Source organism: Salvelinus sp. IW2-2015, unplaced genomic scaffold, assembly GCF_002910315.2.
Source record: "Salvelinus sp. IW2-2015 unplaced genomic scaffold, ASM291031v2 Un_scaffold4431, whole genome shotgun sequence".
In the NCBI taxonomy this organism is placed as follows: Eukaryota; Metazoa; Chordata; class Actinopteri; order Salmoniformes; family Salmonidae; genus Salvelinus; species Salvelinus sp. IW2-2015.
In genome coordinates this window covers 13196-34309 of record NW_019945701.1, presented here as the reverse complement: position 1 = coordinate 34309, position 21114 = coordinate 13196, and the positions used below count along the sequence as shown (strand labels likewise).

Genomic DNA, 21114 nt, shown 5'->3' with positions numbered 1-21114 from the left:
CGGCAAGAAGCAGAAGCACGTCGGTTGAGGATATGTGGTATTAAATAAAGCCATATACTCTTAGATGATAGTATCAAACGAAACTGTAACCACTATGTTATGAGTAGATGAGAACGAGATAAATATTTCACTTCACACCTTACAATGTAAAGCACTTTGAGCAGTTGGAAAGAAGCTCCACAACATTAATCCCATTCAACAATATTCAACGTACTCTGTCTAGTCGTACTGACCAGCCAATTGCCTGGAGACCCCATTGTGAGTGAGTGAGGGACGGGGACGTCCAAGGTCAGCGCTAGACAGCAGCGAACCAAGGGGTTCTTGTTCAGCCAAACAAACGGTTGAATCTTGAATGGACACGAGAGACGGTTAATGGTTAATTTGACTGCAATTGACCAAAACTCTGCACACCTCACATGAATACAATAACTCTTACACATAACTTTCCCATAGGCACTCTGGTCATGTGCTTGGGCTATAGACTGTGTAGCCACAGTAATATGAACAGCTATTAGCTAAATGTTAAGTCAGGGTTCAGAGCCAGCCCAGGACAAATATGTGTGGTTGTGTCCTGTAGCAGCTCAAGGTTTAAAGTGGAGAAAGTGGTTAAAAGCATCTGTGGACTTCTTTACTGCAATAAATTGCCTAATTAAAAAGTTGTATTTCCTTCCTGATTCTTCACTCCCTCGCTCTCACCTTCTCCCACACACTAGTCTCTCTCTCTCTCAGTGATCCCTCTCTTCTTGGTGGCCCTGAAAAAAAAGATGACTGATGTGAGATGGAGAGAAATGAGTTATTCGCTTCTTGCCCTTTCTACAAGACTATGAAACCTCCTGTCAGTCTACTTCTATGGGGGAGTTACAGGCTCTACTGCGGCTTACACCACTCGCGTCACTCGCGTCCTCACCAGCCGGCCTGTCTGATCTACTTCTATGGGGGAGCAGCAGTATGGTTACCGAATGTGCTGACTGCGTCTTACAGCCCCTGTCAGTCTACTTCTATGGGGAGACAGCAGTATGGGCCGAATGTCTGACTGCCTCACAGCCTCTGTCAGTCATTACTTCTATGGGAGACAGGCATGTATGGTTACCGAATGGTCTGACTGCGTCCTTACAGCCTCCTGGCAGTCTACTTCTATGGAGACAGGCCCAGGTATGCTCTACCGAGCACTCACCTCGAATCATATCTACTATGACTTTGTGCTCTCAGCCTGTTGTGGTCTCCATCATACCCTACCATCTTCGTGCCAGAATGCGTATCTTTACCTATCTCACACCAAACTGCCGCAGACAAGAGAGAACAGGCAGCAAATCTGGGCTTATATTCACCTCCAAGCCTGTCTCTACCTCCGACAGGATCTCAACGAGCCTTCACTTCAGTTCATACAAGCTATCCATCATAGATCCTGAGCACAACTGCGAGAAAATGTATCACTAGTGAATTCCACCGAAATCGGTAGTTTGCGTGCTAAATGCATTTATCACCCTTACTGTCGGGCGCACAGTGTCTCTCTAGAAAACCCTGATCCTCCAGTGCGTCTATATCTCCTCAACATTTAACACAGCATCCGATCATATGACAAAGCGGTTTCGAAGAGAATCACAGCAACTCGACTATACGTTGTTATATGACATGAATATTTCTCCTTCCATACAACGTACTATAGCTGATGCTACAATGTCCCTATCGTACATGCTGTTAGAATCCATAGAGATGGCTGTGTTTTGAGATAACATATCTTCACCTCCTCTTTCCAAATAGTCATTCTTGAGAGAGCGTGCGTCTACACAGCCCCTTCGCTCATGCTATCTCTAACTGATATGCCATGCGACGATGAAACATCAGCACAGGCTCATCGATAAAACAATCTGTCCGACCTACATCTGACACACCTCTTCATCTCCCTCGGTCTCTCTCTTTTTTTTTACAGCCTCCTGTCAGTCTACTTCTATGGGGGAGACAGGCAGGTATGGTTACCGAATGGTCTGACTGCGTCTCACAGCCTCCTGCAGCTCAAACAAACGCTCCTTATACTGGTTCTTCTCCATGACAACACGGGACATCTCCGAACGAGAGAACCGACGCAGCGATATGGGCAGGGAGGACTATGGGTAACAGATTAACATTCTAGTTAGAGTACATCAAGTCCATTAGAGAAATGAAAAAAAATGACAACATCTATTAGCAGAAAATAAAGAGACAACACAAAGAAAGCCCTCTTACATCATCATCTGATTGATTTGCTTCCAGTTCTTTCCGAAGTCTACATTAAAGCAGAAACACACGCAATCAATGAATCACACCACATGAACAAATATTGTTTTTATACCTTTGTCTCATTCTGCCAACCATCAACGACCTGATACTAGAGTTGTGTACCTCTTGGTTTCCTCCTCCATCTCCTTCATCCTTCCCTCCAATCGGGTGACAGTCTCCTGGCAGGAAGTCACCTCCACCTTAAGAGCTGACCTCTCATTGGTCAGCTCCTCCACACGAGAGATCAGTGCTTTCCGGGCTGCATTCACTAACTCACTGGGAGAGGTAGAGGGAGACAATGTAAGAGTGAGAGAAAATTAATAAGAGAGAGAATGCAAAAGTGAATAAATACAGTAAACAAAGGACCCATTGTACTCCGTTTTACTTCAGGCCCAATGTGCACTCTGTCAACGTATCTAAATGAAACAGAGYKATAGTGAATGGTAAGCCCCCTACACACAGAGTTAGTCACACAGGACTAGTCATAGTAGGGTAATAATAACGGTGGGATAAACGCGGGGACTTACTGGGTGTGTTTCAGGTCCTCATACTGAGAAAGAATCTCCTCAAACTGGTCYGTGCTGCCTGCACAGACAAGAAGAAACAAACAGTTCTCACCACAAATAGCATTAACCCATACCTTAACCCTAAGTCAACCCTTTTCAGAACAACTAGCTTGTAATTGCTCACGCCAGATCTCATGACATTGACACTTCAATCCAGTCTAACTAGTGCCTACTGCCCAGCACTGCCTAAGATACCCCCTCAGCTCTTTCCCCCTAGCCTTCCTCTGGCTGTAAAATGAGGTTGTATGTGTTAAGAGAGCAAAGGGCATACGTTTCATCTTATGTGAACAACCAGTGCAGTGTTTCACTYCAAACAGGGGGCGTAGGTGTGCCCTTGCCTAATGGCCGTACCTCTGACACTGGGCCCCTGGTCCACACTCTCTATGTATTCCTGACTCAGCTCTGACAGCTCTGAGAACACAGACTCTGTGTTCCTCAGCTCCCATTCCAGACTATCCATATCCTCATCCTCCATCTCCTGCTTCGCTCCTTCCTCTTTTTTCTCCTCCTTCTCTCCTTCCTTCTCCGCCACCTCATTAATTTCTTCCCCCATGCTGGTCTTGTCTCTGATTGGCTCTTTGGCGTCTGCTCGGACCGGGGTGCTAGGGAACATGGGTAACAGAGAAAAGGTTGGGAGGGGGCAGTGAGTGTCAGTTTGTCCAACAGTAAAGTGTGTGTTGGGGAGATGTCCAATCAAYAGTCTTTCTGAACCATGACAGACCTGTGAAGGGAAGTRGTCTGATTTACAGTGAACTAGTTGTGGCTGAGTTGGTTTATGGTTATGAATGTGTAAAAGAAAAGCTTTCATGGTAATGCAATAAAGRCAGTCCAGTTCATCTTGCACTGTAAGTGCACACATACAGGACATACCTGGCCTTCATAAGGCCATGAAACTTCACCAGCTCAGGGGTGGAGCTTATGATGTCATTGATGAAGGACGCATCTCTGTCTGGCTTTACAACAATGTCAATCACCATATCGTCCTTGGTTACCGGTTCTTCCAACAGGACAGAATTAGGAGGTGTTTCTGGCCTTTGATCAGTTAGCTGGAAAAGGGGAGGAGTCGGTAAGGACAACTTCCGTAGAAAAATACTACTGCTACAAGACAGAACAGAGGTTATCAAATCTAGAGAACGTACCTCCTGCCCGCTAACACAGGATTCTGACTGGTCGGTAGATTGTGAATTCTTGGAGCGCACATGGTTACTAAAGACAGACAGGGCCCATTGTGACATCATAATGCAGTGAAAATCAGAAACCATCAAATGAATGTACCACAGTGAGAGAGATATCTTTAGAATGGAAAGACTGCATACCGTTCCATGTTGTTGTAGTCATATTAACTGAATTGAGTGTTGGCTAACCTTAGTGGAGATCCCTCTATATCCCTTTTCCTCTCCAGCAGATCCTTATAACTGACCACCAACTGAGAGACAGCGAGAGAGTGAGAGAATGGAGAGAGAAAAAGGACAAAAGGGAAGGACAGCGGGGATAATAAAATACATTTCCAATGATGGACAGCAGCTGTTACTGATAGAAGAGTACACAGACGTTGAGTCCCAAACAGCCTCGTCAGTCTAAACATGCTGTCGTCTGACCTTGTTGTGAGTGTGCTTCAGTGTGTTCAACTCTCTGCCCAGTCCAGCCCTCTGCTCCTCCAAGGCCACCACTGTCACAGAAACAACACACAGTAGCAATTAACATCACATATAGTACAGTATGTCTCAATGACCAGGGTCCCAGTGTGATTCTGCCGTAGCCTACTTGCCATGGTCTTATCAAACATCCTCAGTTTGTAACACAAATGATATGAATGAAGGAAGTGAATATAAAATAATCTACACGGACATGAAGAGGGTAAGCATAAAGAGAGAGAGAAATAGATAGAGATTGATTGTTACAACACTGTACATAGTGATAATAGAACATTTGAAATGTCTTTATTCTTTTGAAACTTCTGTGAGTGTAATGTTTACTGTTCATTTCTGATTGTATACTTCACTTTTGTTAATTATCTATTTCACTTGCTTTGGCAATGTTAACATATGTTTCCCATGCCAATAAAGCCCTTTGAATTGAAATTGAGAGATAGAGGGGGGTGATAGAGGGAGGAAGCGATGGACACCCAGACCCAGTCAGACACTCACATTGGTCAGCCTGCTCTCTGGCCTTTTTCTCCAGTTCTTTTTCCCTCCTCTCTCTCTCRTTCTCTCTTCCCCTCATCGTCCTCCGCTCCTGCTCAATCTGGTCATCCAACTCCAGATACCGCTAAATGCAAAAAACAAACATTTATTAAAATGAATTAAACTATATGAAACTGAGTTGAAAAGGAATCGACCTCAAACCCTGACCCCATATCACATTTGCATTAAAAAAAATATAAARCATAAACACTTCCATCCCCTCTCACCTCTTGGCTCTCTCTCCTCAGTAGTTTCTCACTCTGGTATCTCTCCAACAGCTCATCTCGCTCTCCTTTCTCTCTCTCGGCCTCCTCCTCCCTCTCTCTGAGCTGGGCTCTGCAGCTGGCCAGGCCCTCCAGGACCCATACAAGGATGGGCACCAGGGACTCCACAACCCCTACGCCATGGGTCTCTATCACTGCCTGTAGCYGGGAAAGAGGGATGGGGGGGTAGCATCAGATGAGTGTGGGTGGTGATGGAGAAGAGACAGAGGAATTAACCAGCTAGGAGAGAGAGAGGCAGGAAAGGGGCGATAGAACAGAAAGCAGTTGAGAGGTGGATGTGATGTGTGTTTACCTGTAGTTCTGAGTACAGTTTACCGGCCTCTTCACTCACAATATCAGGGTCCAGATCCAGCTCCCCAGACCCACACAGGATACTCTCTCCACACTCCATCCCTCTCTATCTCCCTCTCTGTCTATAAGTTAATTGGTCTCAGCTGATATGAGTATATGAACTGTGTGTCTGTCAATACACTTCTTCCTCATATATAAATACCTACCCACCTAGTTTATCTAGACCTCTCACACTCATGTCTACTCCCATTTCATCCATCTCTCTACTGTACATGGTCCTTCCTCCATTTCTACAGTAAATGACCCCCCTATTCCCCTTAATGACTCTTCCTCTGCTCTAGCTGTAGATGTAACTGATGTCAGGGGGGAGGTTGGTGCCCATTCTGAAAGAGAGAGAAAAAAACAATCATAATCATTTCTACAATGTCAGTGGAAATGTTAGTTTTTTTTATTTCTTCATTTGAGGAAATATAGGCTTGCAGGTACATACTACATGACTATTTTTAGAAGTAAAAAACACCATCATCTGTTTCTCTTTCTGTTCTGTTTCCTGTCTCTCACTGTGAGGGCTAGAATGGGAACTCTAAACATAGAAGTGCTACAGTGTGTATCGAGTTAGTTACTTTATTCACACTATGAGTCTTGTCTACTTTTACATATGTCTGTTGCTCTCTCCAATAACAGGTTGTGCCTTTAGACAAGTGACCTGGCAGTATACAGAATAGGAATGACTTAACATTTAGCATTAGTAAGCAAAATGACGCCATGCACGGTTAGTAAGCCTACTCCTTTTAATTCTCACACATGACTTTGCGTGTTTCCCACCCTGATTTGCCCTAGCAGGCGTACCTGTCCTCCTCACAGATCCCTCCTCCTGCCACCACCAGGCTCTTAACTGGGGATCAAAACACATGACAGTACCCACTACCCTGGTCTAGGCCTCACACCTACAGGCAGTGGATCCCAAGTAACCTCGACCAACGTCTGGCAAGCCTTGTCCCTGGATATGTATATCACTGACGAGGTTGATTTCTTGTTCATTGTTATTTTAAAGTGGTGATTCTGCTGCTGCTGGTGATTCTCTGATCCACCTCTACGCAGATGACACCATTCTGTATACTTCTGGCCCTTCTTTGGACACTGTGTTAACTAACCTCCAGACGAGCTTCAATGCCATACAACTCTCCTTCCGTGGCCTCCAAATGCTCTTAAATACAAGTAAAACTAAATGCATGCTCTTCAACCGATCGCTGCCCACACCTGCCCGCCCGTCCAGCATCACTACTCTGGACGGTTCTGACTTAGAATATGTGGACAACTACAAATACCTTGGTGTCTGGATAGACTGTAAACTCTCCTTCCAGACTCACATTAAGCAACTCCAATCCAAAATGAAATCTAGAATCGGCTTCCTATTTCGCAACAAAGCCTCCTTTACTCATGCTGCCAAACATACCGCCGTAAAACTGACTATCCTACCGATCCTCGACTTCGGCGATGTCATTTACAAAATAGCCTCCAATACCCTACTCAACAAACTGGATGCAGTCTATCACAGTGCCATCCGTTTTGTCACCAAAGCCCCATATACTACCCACCACTGCGACCTGTATGCTCTCGTTGGTTGGCCCTCGCTTCATATTCGTCGCCAAACCCACTGACTCCAGGTCATCTATAAGTCATTGCTAGGTAAAGCCCCGCCTTATCTCAGCTCACTGGTCACCATAGCAGCACCCACCCGTAGCATGCGCTCCAGCAGGTATATTTCACTGGTCATCCCCAAAGCCAATTCCTCGTTTGGCCACCTTTTCTTCCAGTTCTCTGCTGCCAATGACTGGAACGAATTGCAAAAATCACTGAAGCTGGAGACTCATATCTCCCTCACTAGCTTTAAGCACCAGCTGTCAGAGCAGCTCACAGATCACTGCACCTAGCTCATCTGTAAATAGCCCATCCAACTACCTTATCCCCATACTGTTATTTATTTTGCTCCTTTGCACCCTAGTATCTCTACTTGCACACTCATCTTGTGCACATCTATCACTCCAGTATTTAATTGCTATATTGTAATTATTTCGCCACGATGGCCTATTTATTGCCTTACCTCCCTTATCCTACCTCATTTGCACACATTGTATATAGATTTTTCTATTGTATTATTGACTCTATGTTTGTTTATTCCATGTGTAACTCTGTGTTTTTGTTTGTGTGGCACTGCTTTGCTTTATCTTGGCCAGGTCGCAGTTGTAAATGATAACTTGTTCTCAACCAGCCTACCCGGTTAAATATAGGTGAAATAAAATWAAAAAAWTAAAATAAAGTAACAGTCAGATTATTAGGCAGTCTGTCCTCCAAGACGATTCAGACTGTACAAACATTTACCACCTGTTGCTGAATAGGTCGTTCGTATTGCTGGGTACTGTAGTACTACAAATACGCGCACGCACGCACGCACGCACGCGCGCGCACACACACACACACACACACACGATATTGAATGACAGGAACACACGGCTGTCCAAAGAATAATCGACGATGCAGCCTAAGCATTAAACACCAACTCGATCTAGCCGGCCTGAAGTGCAATAACATGATGACGTTTGCGGTATAAATAAACCATTGACTGACAACAGTCAACTTATAGATTTTACGAGATCACCTTCATTTCATTTGGCCTACTGTAGTTCGGAGAACTGAACCAAAACGTTCACTCTGTCTTTTTATATGTTAACTCACCTTTGAGTCTCTTTAGTTCCCACAACTTGTATATCATTTGTTGAAACGGGTAATATTCCAGTCGTTCACTTTGAAGAAGATATCAATTACTCCTACAGCGAGTTTGAAGAAGGGGGTGTGGTTTAATTTAGACTCAAGTTGACCGAATTCCTATTCTGGCCTATCGGAGTGATAGGCTGTTCTCAGTGTCCAACGGCCGTGTAAAAAAGGCGGGTCTTGTGAGTAAAAAAAAGTTCCTAACGTGAACAATGACACGTGATGAGGGGAACGTTGAAGCGTTGTCAGGTGACCTTCTCTAATACCTGTCTAAACGTTTCACATAATATGACCTTTCACCCCTTTTTTCATTGACTGTTTTTCCCAGCGGTTAATCAAGTACAGTATAACTATGTGAACAACTGAACACTGCAGAAGACCAGCAGATGTTTGCAAAAACGTGACCAGGTATCCAATTTCCTCTAGGCAGTTATTCCATAGGCTACTGTATATTAACCAGATCCAGTTGTGTTTTTTTACAGAAAATCCTGCTGACTATGCGCTGAAATTGCAGGAAAAGTTTCCTTTTTGCGTAACATGAGTGACTACTGTAATAACAAATGGTTTGGGGAAGTGAAGGAAATGTGTCAGTGAAACTCAGTACTCTTAGGCAATTCATAAGCCTTCGCATGAACTATAGAAAATGAAACTAGTTTTGAGTATTGCTAGCAAGGTCATGAAAAWTGAGTACAGTACATTCTCCAGCAGATGGAGGCAAACACACATCTGTCTTTGTCTCCTGTACAAAACATTAGGAACATCTTCCTACTATTGAGRTGCACCCCCTTTTGCCCTCAGAACAGCCTCAATTCATCGATCATGGGCTCTAAAGTGTTAAAAGCATTRCACAGGGATGCTGGCCCATGTTGACTCCAATGCTTCTCACATTTGTGTTAAGTTGGCTGCATGTCCTTTGGGTGGTGGACCATGCTTGATACACACAGGAAACTGTTAAGCGTTGCAATTCTTGACACACTCAAACCGGTGCGTGTGGCACCTACTACCATACCCCATTCAAAGGCACTTCAATCTTTTGTCTTGCCCATTTACCCTCTGAATGGCACGCATGCACAATCCAGTCAGTCTAGATGAATGGGAGGAGACAGGTTATAGAAGGATTTTTAAGCCTTGAGACAATTGAGACATGAAGTGGATTTAACAGGTGACATCAATAAGGGGTCATAGACTGACCAGGTGAATCCAGGTGAAAGCTATGTCATGAAAGAGCGCACTCAGTGTTTTGTACACTCAGTGGCAAGAAAAAGTATGTGAACCTTTTGGAATTACCTGGACTTCTGCATAAATTGGTCATAAAATTTGATCTGATCTTCATCTAAGTCACAACAATACACAAACACAGTCTGCTTAAACTAATAACACACAAACAATTATACGTTTTCATGTCTTTATTGAACACACCGTGTAAACATTCACAGTGCAGGGTGGAAAAGTATGTGAACCCTTTGATTTAATAACTGGTTGACCCTCCTTTGGCAGCAATAACCTCAACCAAACGTTTTCTGTAGTTGTGTATCAGACCTGCAGGAGGAATTTTGGACCATTCCTCTTTACAAAATTGTTTCAGTTCAGCAATATTCTTGGGGTGTCTGGTGTGAACCGCTCGAGCTCATGCCACAGCATCTCAATCGGGTTGAGGTCAGGACTCTGACTGGGCCACTCCAGAYGGCGTATTTTCTTCTGTTGAAGCCATTCTGTTGTTGATTTACTTCTGTGTTTTGGGTCGTTGTCCTGTTGTATCACCCAACTTCTGTTGAGCTTCAATTGGAGGACAGGTGTGCAAAGCTGTCACCAAGGCAAAGGATGGCAACTTTGAAGAATCTGAAATATAAAATATATTTTGATTTGTTTAACACTTGTTTGGTTACTACATGAGTCCATATGCGTTTTTTTCATAGTTTTGATGTCTTCACTATTATTCTACAATGTAAAAATAAAGTAAAACTCTGGAATGAGTAGGTGTGTCCAAACTTTTGACTGGTACTGTATATAGTGTATTCTAATCATGTACAGTATATATATTTTTCTTCTAGGATTATTATTGCTAGGTATTACTAAACGGTTGGAGCTAGAAACACAAGCATTTCGCTGCACCTGCGATAACATCTGCAAATCTGTATATGCGACCAATAAACTTTGATTTGATTTTATAATGGAAATGTTATGCAATGTTTTACAGACGGTGGGCCTGTCTGACTCAAGGAYTGAAGAGTGACATGCAATGACCATGTGAAAATTCATCTTTTAAACTACTTGCATCACATAGAAAATTGTGTTTTGTTTTCCACAGGAAACCTCTKATCGTCAACCTTTCCTGTTGCATTCCACCCAGATTGAAGAGGGAGATTGAGAAAGATGAAGAGGAGGGAAAAGAGAGAGAGAGATAAAGGTCTATTTATGTGACACCAGAACAAGAGGGGAAAGAATTGGCGTTTACACATGGAGCCAGAGATTGTCAAATATTTTATCTTAAAATTACTCAACCAAAATACATTTTTATGGTGTGAAACAAATTCATAACATACATATAAAACATGACTGTTCTTCCACTAAATACTAAAGTGTGACTATGTGCAATAATCATGACTTGAAAACATATTCCTCTCTCTTTTTTTCATTTTTACACAGTCACAGTTTTTATAACACTCCTCCCTCTCTCCCCTATGAGCACCACCTTCCCATCCTCCCTCGTTATCTCTCTCCTTCTCTTCGTCAGGAAGCGAAAGCCCACCACACTGCCCACAACCCCAAAACTGATAGCCAGAACCACCAATCCKAGCCCCAGGAGGTGCGAGGTCCGGCCCCCGACCTGCACTGATTGGTCCCAGATTCCCAGGGTAACCACGCTTAGGCCAATCAGAGTGCCCCAAACACCAAAGGCTAGCATGCAGGAGCCACAGGACAGTTCAGCGCCCCCGGTTATCACGGTGATGCCTGCCACGGAGACAACCCCTCCTGGTAGGGTCACCATCTCTGATTTGGAGTCATAGGTCACGGCGGTGGTGGCACCTGGGAGAGCAGAGGGATCCAGGGTGTCCATCTTTGTTGTTATCTTTTAGATGTCTCTTTCGTACTCCGATAGTAGCTTCTGTACATATCTCTGTTACTCCTTTTGTATGTTTCTCTTTGCTTTGTTGCTCTTGGCTTTGTGTCCTGTGTCCAGTCTTGTGTCCAGTCTCGTGTCCAGTCTTGTGTCCAGTCTCGTGTCCAGTCTTGTGTCCAGTCTCGTGTCCAGTCTCGTGTCCAGTCTTGTGTCCAGTCTCGTGTCCAGTCTTGTGTCCAGTCCTGGGCCACAAAGTAGTCAGTTAAAGCACATGGATGGAGGTGTTCATCTCGTCTGCAGTATAGTTTTTCCTATTGAATGATATGATCGTGATGCAATATAATCAAATTGATCAGTGACAACAACCAGTAACAAACCAAGGATTTTTTTTCTTTATTGCTTCAGGATATCTTCATATAGACGTATTTGTCTTTACAGTGTTTAAATCAGGCTTTAGAAGTCCCTAATCAATATCATATGACTCTACAGCTTTAACTCAAGCATTAAATAAAGAGAGAAAAAAAAACACTGCTTTTAAAGAGAAAGAAAACTATTTAATTTGAGTGAAAATAAATACTCACCTCAGTGGCTTCCTATCAATATTGGACCAAATAGCACATTGGTTGGTGTGTAAAATGTTGGTCTGTGGACGTCCTTTACATTCATGAAAATCATTCGATTACTGAAGAGCCCAAATGTATGGGTTTTGTCATCTTCAGTAAAGGCCAAACTGTGTTGGCTTTCTCTGTGGGGAGATTCTAAAGAAATGGGAGCAGACGACTCATTGCTTGTCACCTTTCTCATGTGACGCCTACAAAGACGGAGGCGGACGCAGTTGTTATGATTGTTGTTATCATTTGTTTGTTTCTGCTGTTCTCTGTATTCAGTAGGAAGGTCTCGTCTGTCYTTAAGCCTCATRATGASCCATTAACTGGTATTTATCTAGGACCCCTTCCTTTTTCTCTCCCTCGTTCCCTCGCTCTCTCTCTGAAGGTTTGGGTTGGGTCCCACCAAGGCATTGTTTGGGTAGACCTAGAGTTAGTTTTTTCTAGTTCTTAAAAGGTTTTCCTCTCCTTGTTTCCAATATCACTTACTCTCTTTAAGTGCCCTTTCTGCACTATTCTATTGAAAATAAATCACATTAGCAATGGTGAATTTGAGTATGTTCATAAAAAGCCTCAGAACTCTTTTTTCCACACCTTATTTCCACCATATTTTTAGGTTTATAGCTGCTTATTTTGACCCTGAGGCAATGAGACTTTATAAGTACAGTAGTACTGTTTTTAACTGTATGGAATATGCTTTTCAGTGTACTGCTTCTTGCGGTTTGCTACGGTCAGGAAAAATAAACGGCCTGAATGTTGTTATTGGCCAATGCAGACCTGTGACACAGATGGAGAGGTCACGGAGGTTCAGCCGTATTACCTATATGTGTCAGTAAGAACCCAGGATGATCCTCTTCCCAGGCCACAGAATGAGGCTCCCGTCTGTCTGAAGACCAGAAGACATCCCTACCACAGACAGACAGATGTACTCACACGTTGACTCAATTAACTGCTTGTGTAACGGAGGGGTTTCCTGACACGGTAGCTAGTACGACTATTTACGAACAAACTGACATTCCCAGAAATGTGCCAATGTTGATKTGAAACCATGGAGCACATATAATAATGCCATGTTTCCACCTGAGATTTCCCCCAGTGTTTACCCAAAGGGCTCAGACTTGTATGATTCTATCTCCACGGACCAGCACCTGTGTCTCACTGGGCCATGGCATCGACGGTCCTGCTCTGACTTGGGGCCAAGGCCTGACCACTGATACTTTTCAGCCTTACATAACAATGGTTACTGTGAACATGGGTTAAKACCTTTCTATGGTTAACARGTTCTCACAAAGCAACTGTCTTGATGACCCAGAGGTTGTTGATTCTGCTCTTTACAAGTCGTTGATAGTCTACTCCTGCCTTTTCACCCCAAGTCTTTGAGTTGTCACCACTCCTGAATGAAACAAAATAACTGTAACGCAGGCCTTCCTCCTCTTCGTCCTCCAAAAGTTAGAGCGTCCAAGAATGTAGCAAGATGGACGCAAGACGCAGCCGTAGTTTCTAGCTTCTAACGATATTTAATAAAGCCTACAATAAAACATGTGCACAACAGAACTAATACATATAACCAATGACTGGAGACAAATCTCATTAGCACCACTTACCTAACTAGTCCGAGTGAGAAACAAACCACAACAAATGACCACAGGAAACTATATCCTGAGCCCACCAATTCAAAACCCAACTGAAACTTAGCAGAAGACAAGTCCACCGTTATAATACTTGTGCTGATATTACCCACATACAGAAGTAAATCAATATCTGATCTAGTAAAAACCAACCTTCTCTTGGAAGAAACCATATAGGCCAAACATAGAAATAACTTCGATAGCACATGCAACAACAAACACCACAACAGATAGAGATGATCCCAACCACCTGCCAACAACAACGTCCTTGCGAGAGCGAGCGTTATTAACACAAGAGTAAAAACTACACAGAGAACTGTATGAGATAACAACTTACTGACTCCATCTAAATAATGACCACTTACAATGTTCGCATCAATCGGTAATCAATATAAATCTAACTTAGAGCAGCTTAAAACCAAACTTGAGCATCAGCTGTAACTGCCTGTATAGTGATTACGACAATGACATGAAACAATAACATTCATAGCCTAGAGCTGATTAACCCGTTACACAGATTATGTTTACATTGCTAGATACCCTTACATACCTTCACAAAACTGCGAGTTCGAGGGTGTATTGTCTCTATTCGTCATTAAATTCCTAAAAAACTGGCCTGGTGTATGTATTGGTCGCGAGGAATGTTCATCGAATATTGCCTTAACTTACTAGCCTAGTGTGAGCCATATTGATGTGCCGATGCGTATGACCTATCGACAACTAGCCAGCACAGAGGATAGCCACTTAGTCCTAGTGTAAAAGACTACGACCAACAGCCTCGGAGGCCTATTGAGTATGGCATCACAACAGTCAGCAAACATGACAAAGAGCCGACTGAGGCAGTCTCGCTAGCAGTGAACTTTAAAGGACAAGTGTACAGTCAGCCACTCTAAACATTCTAAGAGACTCTTTAATAGTTCTTCATAATGCCACTACGGCGCAGAGAAACCTCCTAACACTTGCGAACCTCTGATTATAAATCAACGAAGTCTATCATCAAATGAGAGCCATACACAGCATCTACACAAAGGATAGGACCTAGATTACCTGCTGACTGCAGAGGAATTAAATGTCCCTAAGTACGTTAAGACGTACATCCTCATCACCTGGATACTCTGCTCACGTGATCCTCTACACAATGTGTCAGGAAGACAATCTTAACACGGCCTATGCCCGGCACCTGGATGAGTGGTGCCAGTCAGAATTCTGATACGACATGACCAACATGCACTAGAGAAAACAGGGTAAAACTAGAGATCCATGCATTCTATATATCTAACAACACATCCTGCGTGCACTTGTGCCAGAGGAACCTGCATTATATTTCCACCCTGTCCCAGAATCTAACACGCCGGTCGGGATATCTGATGATTCGCCAGTCAGAATCTAACACTGGGCCTGGTGTGTAATTGTCCAGGTCAGAATCTACACACTGGCCTTGTGTGGGGGTTTAGTCCATGGTCGGAATCTAAACACTGGCCTGTGGGGATATTCCAGGTCAGGTAAATCATAAACACACTGTGGCCTCTTGAGGTTGCTATCCAAGTATCAGGAATACTAAACACGGCCCGTGGTATGTTCCATCCAAAGACTCTCAATAATCTACACTGGCCACTGTGGCGCATGATCCCTGTCAGGATCATTAAAGCACACGAGAACCCACTGAGGTGGGTATGTCCACTCAGTGAAACCTCTAATACAAAACTTACTAGGCCGTTCTACGCTGAGATCTGTTATACTCGTCACATCTAGCGAATTCTAACATCTGGCCTGTGGGCAATCAGTCCAGAGAAAACACGGCCGAATTGTCAGTAATCTAACACCTCCATGGACCCTGAATATCCAGTAATGAGAAGTTATGTCCAGGTCTAGCATGTACATCTATATCTAGCTACGGCCTTGGAGTTTAACAGCTCTATGATCTCTATAGTTCAGAGGAATATACTTGATGCATTGCGCCTGCGCAGATTTCCAGGCTAGAAATCAACACTGGGCCTTCTGTGGGTATGTCCAGGTCAGGAATCTAACACTGGGCCTGTGGGTATGTCCAGGTCAGGAATCTAACACTCGGCCTTGGTATGTCCAGGTCAGGAAATCTAACACTGGGCCTGTGGGTATGTCCAGGTCAGGAATCTAACACTGGCCTGTGGGTATGTCCAGGTCAGGAATCTAACACTGGGCCTGTGTGGTATGTCCAGGTCAGGAATCTAACACTGGCCTTGGTGTATGTCCAGGTCAGGAATCAACACTGGGCCTTGGGTATGTCCAGGTCAGGAATCTAACACTGGCCGCTGTGGGTATGTCCAGGTCAGGAATCTAACACTGGGCCTGTGGATGTCCAGCAGAATCAAACACACTGGGCCTGTGTGTTAAATGTCCAGTTTCAGGGGAATCTAACACTGGCCTGTGGGTATGTCCAGGTCAGGAATCTAACACTGGGCCTGTGGGTATTGTCCAGGTCAGGAATCTAACACTACCCTGTTACCTTGTCGGTCAGGTACATGCCGTATGTCCTAGGAATCTAACACTGGGCCTGTGGGTGTTGCCAGTCAGGAATCTTACACTGGCCTGTAGTGTGATATCCAGTTCAGGAATCTAAACACTGGGCCTGTGGGTTGATCTCATGTTTCAGGAATCTAACACTGGAGCCTATGGTGGTATGTCCAGGTCAGGAATCTAACACTGGCCTGTGGGTATGTCCAGGTCAGGAGATCTAACCATGGGCCTGTGTGGTAATCCCAGGTCAGGAATCTAACACTGGGCCTGTGGTATGTCCAGTCAGCTAAATTCGATACCACTGCCTCATCGAGATATTATCCAGGTCATAATCTAATATCACTGCAGTCCCTTGTGCTGCATGTGCGTGTTGTATGTTATCCACCCCAGGTCCGCGAATCTAACCAACTTGAGAGCCCCTCTGGAAGGGATTCTCACGGTCAATATCTAAAACAACTTGGGCTCCTTGGTGCGATTATGACCAAGGAGTCAAGGAACTACTAAACATGGTCCTGTGAGGTATGATCCAATGCTCCCGAGAAAATCTAATCACTAGCGACCCTTGGGGATGTCCAGGTCGATTAAACGAACACTAGGCCTGTGGTATGTCCAGACAGGAAAAATCCTACACCCACTTCGAGCACTGAGTTTAGGTATTTGGTCCAGGTTCTCAAGGAATACACTTAAACTATCTGAGCTCCTGTGGGTATTACTCCAATGGCAGAGAGTCTAACACTGGCCTGTGGTGTAGTCCAGGTCAAGAATTCATTAACGCACTGGGCCTTGTGACGTATGTCTACTAAGCATGAATACAACACTGTTGTCCTAGTGACAAGGTATGTCCTAGTCATGAATCATATATACGAGCTGGTCTGTGGTATGTATTTACCATAGTATCCACATCTTATATCACTAGCACTTGCATACGATTTGAACAACTTCTATCTGGAAAGCTCAGAGAATCAAATGTATTTATATAGCCCTTCTTACATCAGCTGATATCTCAAAGTGCTGTACAGAAACCCAGCCGAAAACCCCAAACAGCAAGCAATGCAGGTACAGCTCAGAGGCCAGGGATTGTTTTTGTGAGGAGGGGAGGGGTGGTAATTCTCTGAGTGATGGGGGTGATGGTAATTGGCTCAGACTGGAGCAGGGCGGGGCAGTGGTAATCCAATGAACAAGCTCACTGGGTATATTTATAGGGAAGAGAAAATCCTCTTTTGACAAAGTTAGATGGGAACAGGTAAGAATCAGATGTAAGGGTTAATTAGGACAGGAGYAAGAGGMATGGTTATYSATGGCCTACAGTATAGGCATAGGAGGAACAAACATTGTCAACTCACACATCCACATCAAAATAACAAAAGTTATCTCCMGCATACTGTTATTTTACCAACCTTTGTGATTATTGAAGCAATTCGGGATCATCCCAACCCAAATATGTAAAAGGTTGTTCTACGAATGCATTTTATGTCCTTGTGACATTGTGTGTACATTTTGATAAAAACACTCAACAGTTGGGGGGCATACTGCTGTAACTAAACTAAACTATGGTAAAAATTGAAATAGTAATGAAAATCCCAATTTTGGKATGTCTCACGTCGTGTTTTTCTGACTTCTAGGAAGATTTGAACCCAATTAACCCCAACATTTCCCCAGGTTTTCACCATCGTTGTGAAGTCCTGGTTATTATGATTCTTTGACAAAGTCATTTCTGAAGATGATTATTTATTTAATGTGATTAATGAGTAACACTTGTTTTAATATAGTGAAACTATTCCTTTTTTATTCAAAGAAACATTGAGCATGATATAGTCAAATCATAGTGTAAAAGCAGGTGAGCTGGTTCTACTCTGTTTGGCCATTTTATGTTGTTTTGTGGTGGAAAACTGAGCGAGTCGAGCATAACACGTCAACCCTCTTACCCATAGATAAGCTAGATTTTTTTTGTGAAGCTTACATTCAATTGCCCCTCACTATTGCACAAAACAAGCTTCCATTCCCCGTCACAAGCGGAGTTATGGCTGTTTTAAGAAAATAAATGGTCAACCCTGTGAAAGGGTCAGGGTAGGACATGTAAACCAATGGCAAAATTGCAGGAATATGGTTAGAAGGAGCATGATGTTTGCAACACTACATTTGGACTTGTGTTATTACCTATTTGTTACATAGTGGCTGTGTGGGTTCATTTGAAGGGTTTTGGACAATTCCTTACCTTATTACTTATAGTACAGGCACAAATAATTGTGTGAGGAGGAAAGGGGGTAGGAGAAGGACAAACTACACTACCACAAGAAAAATAGAGACTTAGAGACGGAGATGGGGGGTCCAGATGGGTAGGAGGTAGTAAAGAGGGATACATGTTCCTATCACAGACAAAACAAAGACAGACAGAGTGGGAAAAGACACAGTAATGGCGCATTTCCAACAAGGATTTCCCCCAGTGTTTTACCAAAAAGCCTCAGACTTTTTCACTTACGCAGGCCGGGACACCCGTGTCACACTGGGCCATGGCTCGGGCGGACTTGCTCTAATTTGGAGGCAAGGCCCTGGGCACTTTAAATCTGGCTTGCATTTACACGACAATGGCTAACTGTGAACTTTAATACCTTCTCACAAAGCAACAGTCTTGAATGATACAGAGGTGGTTAATTATAGTCTTAAGTGTCACACTCCTGAGTGGTATACTACGAAGCAAGCTAGATCTAGGGTTTTATCAAGCTAGCCAGCCTCAGTTAGCTTCACATTCCAGCTCAGGCTTTATCCGTACTACGACGGTGAATATGTCTTGTCCCCCTGCCGCTAACTTTAGTTCAGCAGGCTATGGTGTGAAATAGGCGTGTTGAAGTGCCGTCTTTATTTTATCGTTAATGCCATCTTTGGTGTGCTTATCAATGCACAATAACCTTTTTTTCCCCACTCCTATCGATTAAATAATTTTATTGTCATACAAAAGCTTTACTGTGCATGAAGTTTCAAATGCATTCTCTCATTATTAAATGTGTAAATCGATAGGTATTTTAACATTAAACATTTTTGGCACAAAAAATGTTTGATTAAATATTTTATTAATCAGTCATCTTACTCAAATGAAGGGGAGGATGATGCAATCTTTGCGAGAGGGAGGGAATCTGATTTAATTGGTCCTCAACTCACAGCTCAGACACATCATTCAGGAGAAATGGAGTTAACCTGTCCCTGAGCAGGTTCGTTTTGAAGGATTTGTTGCCATAGAATGTAATGTAACTGGCTAAAAGGTGAGCCACTTTCGTGGTACCGGTTATCCCGAGTTGAATTCAGAGTTGACCAAAGTTACCTCGATAACTCCTCAAACCTGATTCGTAGTATAGGACTCTGATGGAAACACAACAACACTAGAGCTGACATTAACATAAAACACTGATGGTCCACTGGTGTGAGGGTAAGTCTCAATGGAAAAGCACCATAAAGGACTTACAGGGCGTTACAGCAATACTTCTGTCAAAACAAACACTTAAAGAGGGAGAAGGGAAGGACATGTTAAGAGATTTACAGTAGCAGTCAAAAGTTTGGACATACCTACTCATTCCAGGGTTTTTCTTAATTTTTGAAATATTTTCTACATTSTAMAATAATAGTGAAGACATCAAAAACTATGAAATAACACATATGGAATAATGTAGTAACCAAAAGAAAAGTGTTAAACAAATTAAAATATATTATATATTTGAGATTATTCAAAGTAGCCACCCTTTGCCTTGATGACAGCTTTGCACACTATTGGCATTCTCTCAACCAGCTTCATGAAGTAGTCACCTGGAATGCATTTCAATTAACACGTGTGCCTTGTTGAAAGTTAATTTGTGGAATTTCTTAATGCGTTGGAGCCAATCAGTTGTGTTGTGACAAGGTAGGGGTGGTATACAYAAGATAAAATACCAAGTCCATATTATCTCAAGAACAGCTCAAATAAGCAAAGAGAAATGACAGTCCATCATTACTTTAAGACATGAAGGTCAGTCAATCCGGAAAATTTCAAGTGCAGTCGAAAAAACCATCAAGCGCTATGATGAAAGTGGCTCTCATGAGGACCGCCACAGGAAAGGAAGACCCAGAGTTACCTCTGCTGCAGAGGATAAGTTCATTAGATTTACCAGCCTCAGAAATTGCAGCCCAAATAAATTCTTCACAGAGTTCAAGTAACAGACACATCTCAACATCAACTGTTCAGAGGAGACTGCGTAAATCAGGCCTTCATGGTCAAATTGCTGCAAAGAAGCCACTACTAATGGACATTAGACCGGTGGAAATCTGTCCTTTGGTCTGATGTGTCCAAATGTGTGATTTTTGGTTCCAACCGCCGTGTCTATGTGAGACGCAGAGTAGGTGAAAGGATGATCTCTGCATGTGTGATTCCCACCGTGAAGCATGGAGTAGGAGGTGTAATGGTGTGGGGGTGCCTTGCTGGTGACACTGTCAGTGATTTATTTAGAATTCAAGGCACAATTAACCAGCATGACTACCACAGCATTCTTCAGCGATACGCCTTCGCATCTGGTTTGCGCTTAGTGGGACTATCATTTGTTTTTCAACAGGACAATGACCCAACACACCTCCAGGCTGTGTAAGGGCTATTTGACCAAGAAGAAGAGTCATGGAGTGCTACATCAGATGACCTGGCCTCCACAATCACCCGACCTCAACCCAATTGAGATGGTTTGGGATGAGTTGGACCGCAGAGTGAAGGAAAAGCAGCCAACAAGTGCTCAGCATATGTGGGAACTCCTTCAATACTGTTGGAAAAGCATTTCAGGTGAAGCTGGTTGAGAGAATGCAAAGTGTGGCTACTTTGAAGAATCTAAAATCTAAGATATATTTTGATTTGTTTAACACTTTTTTGGTTACTACATGATTCCATATGCGTTATTTCATAGTTTTGATGTCTTCACTATTATTCTACAATGTAGGAAATATTAACAATAAAGAAAAACCC

At 43.3% G+C, this 21114-nt stretch overlaps 1 protein-coding gene and 2 long non-coding RNA genes across 5 annotated transcripts; 1 reads left to right on the top strand and 2 right to left on the bottom strand.

The window, feature by feature from the left end:
• Positions 1-696: 696 nt before the first annotated feature.
• Positions 697-8473, bottom strand: LOC112077279 (C-Jun-amino-terminal kinase-interacting protein 4). The gene is made up of 14 exons (XM_070441632.1): positions 8317-8473; positions 5582-5963; positions 5233-5427; positions 4970-5090; positions 4421-4491; positions 4187-4248; positions 3962-4028; positions 3693-3868; positions 3174-3424; positions 2784-2841; positions 2380-2532; positions 2224-2263; positions 1978-2105; positions 697-752 (listed from the first exon to the last, which is right to left on the bottom strand). The coding sequence occupies exons 2-14, from the start codon at positions 5678-5680 to the stop codon at positions 710-712; spliced, it is 1464 nt and encodes a 487-aa protein (XP_070297733.1). The 5' UTR covers positions 5681-5963; positions 8317-8473; the 3' UTR covers positions 697-709.
• A 113-nt stretch (positions 8474-8586) lies between these two features.
• On the top strand, positions 8587-10968 carry LOC112077281 (uncharacterized). The gene is made up of 2 exons (XR_002895390.1): positions 8587-8760; positions 10661-10968. It is a non-coding gene; the product is annotated as an uncharacterized lncRNA (long non-coding RNA).
• LOC112077280 (uncharacterized) lies at positions 9761-12236 on the bottom strand. Of its 3 annotated transcripts, XR_011478099.1 has the most exons (3): positions 11995-12200; positions 11380-11724; positions 9761-10191 (listed from the first exon to the last, which is right to left on the bottom strand). It is a non-coding gene; the product is annotated as an uncharacterized lncRNA (long non-coding RNA). The 3 variants fall into 3 exon arrangements; XR_002895389.2 differs by lacking the exon at positions 9761-10191 and having other exon boundaries at positions 10821-11724; positions 11995-12236; XR_011478098.1 differs by lacking the exon at positions 9761-10191 and having other exon boundaries at positions 10821-11655; positions 11995-12236.
• Positions 12237-21114: the final 8878 nt, after the last annotated feature.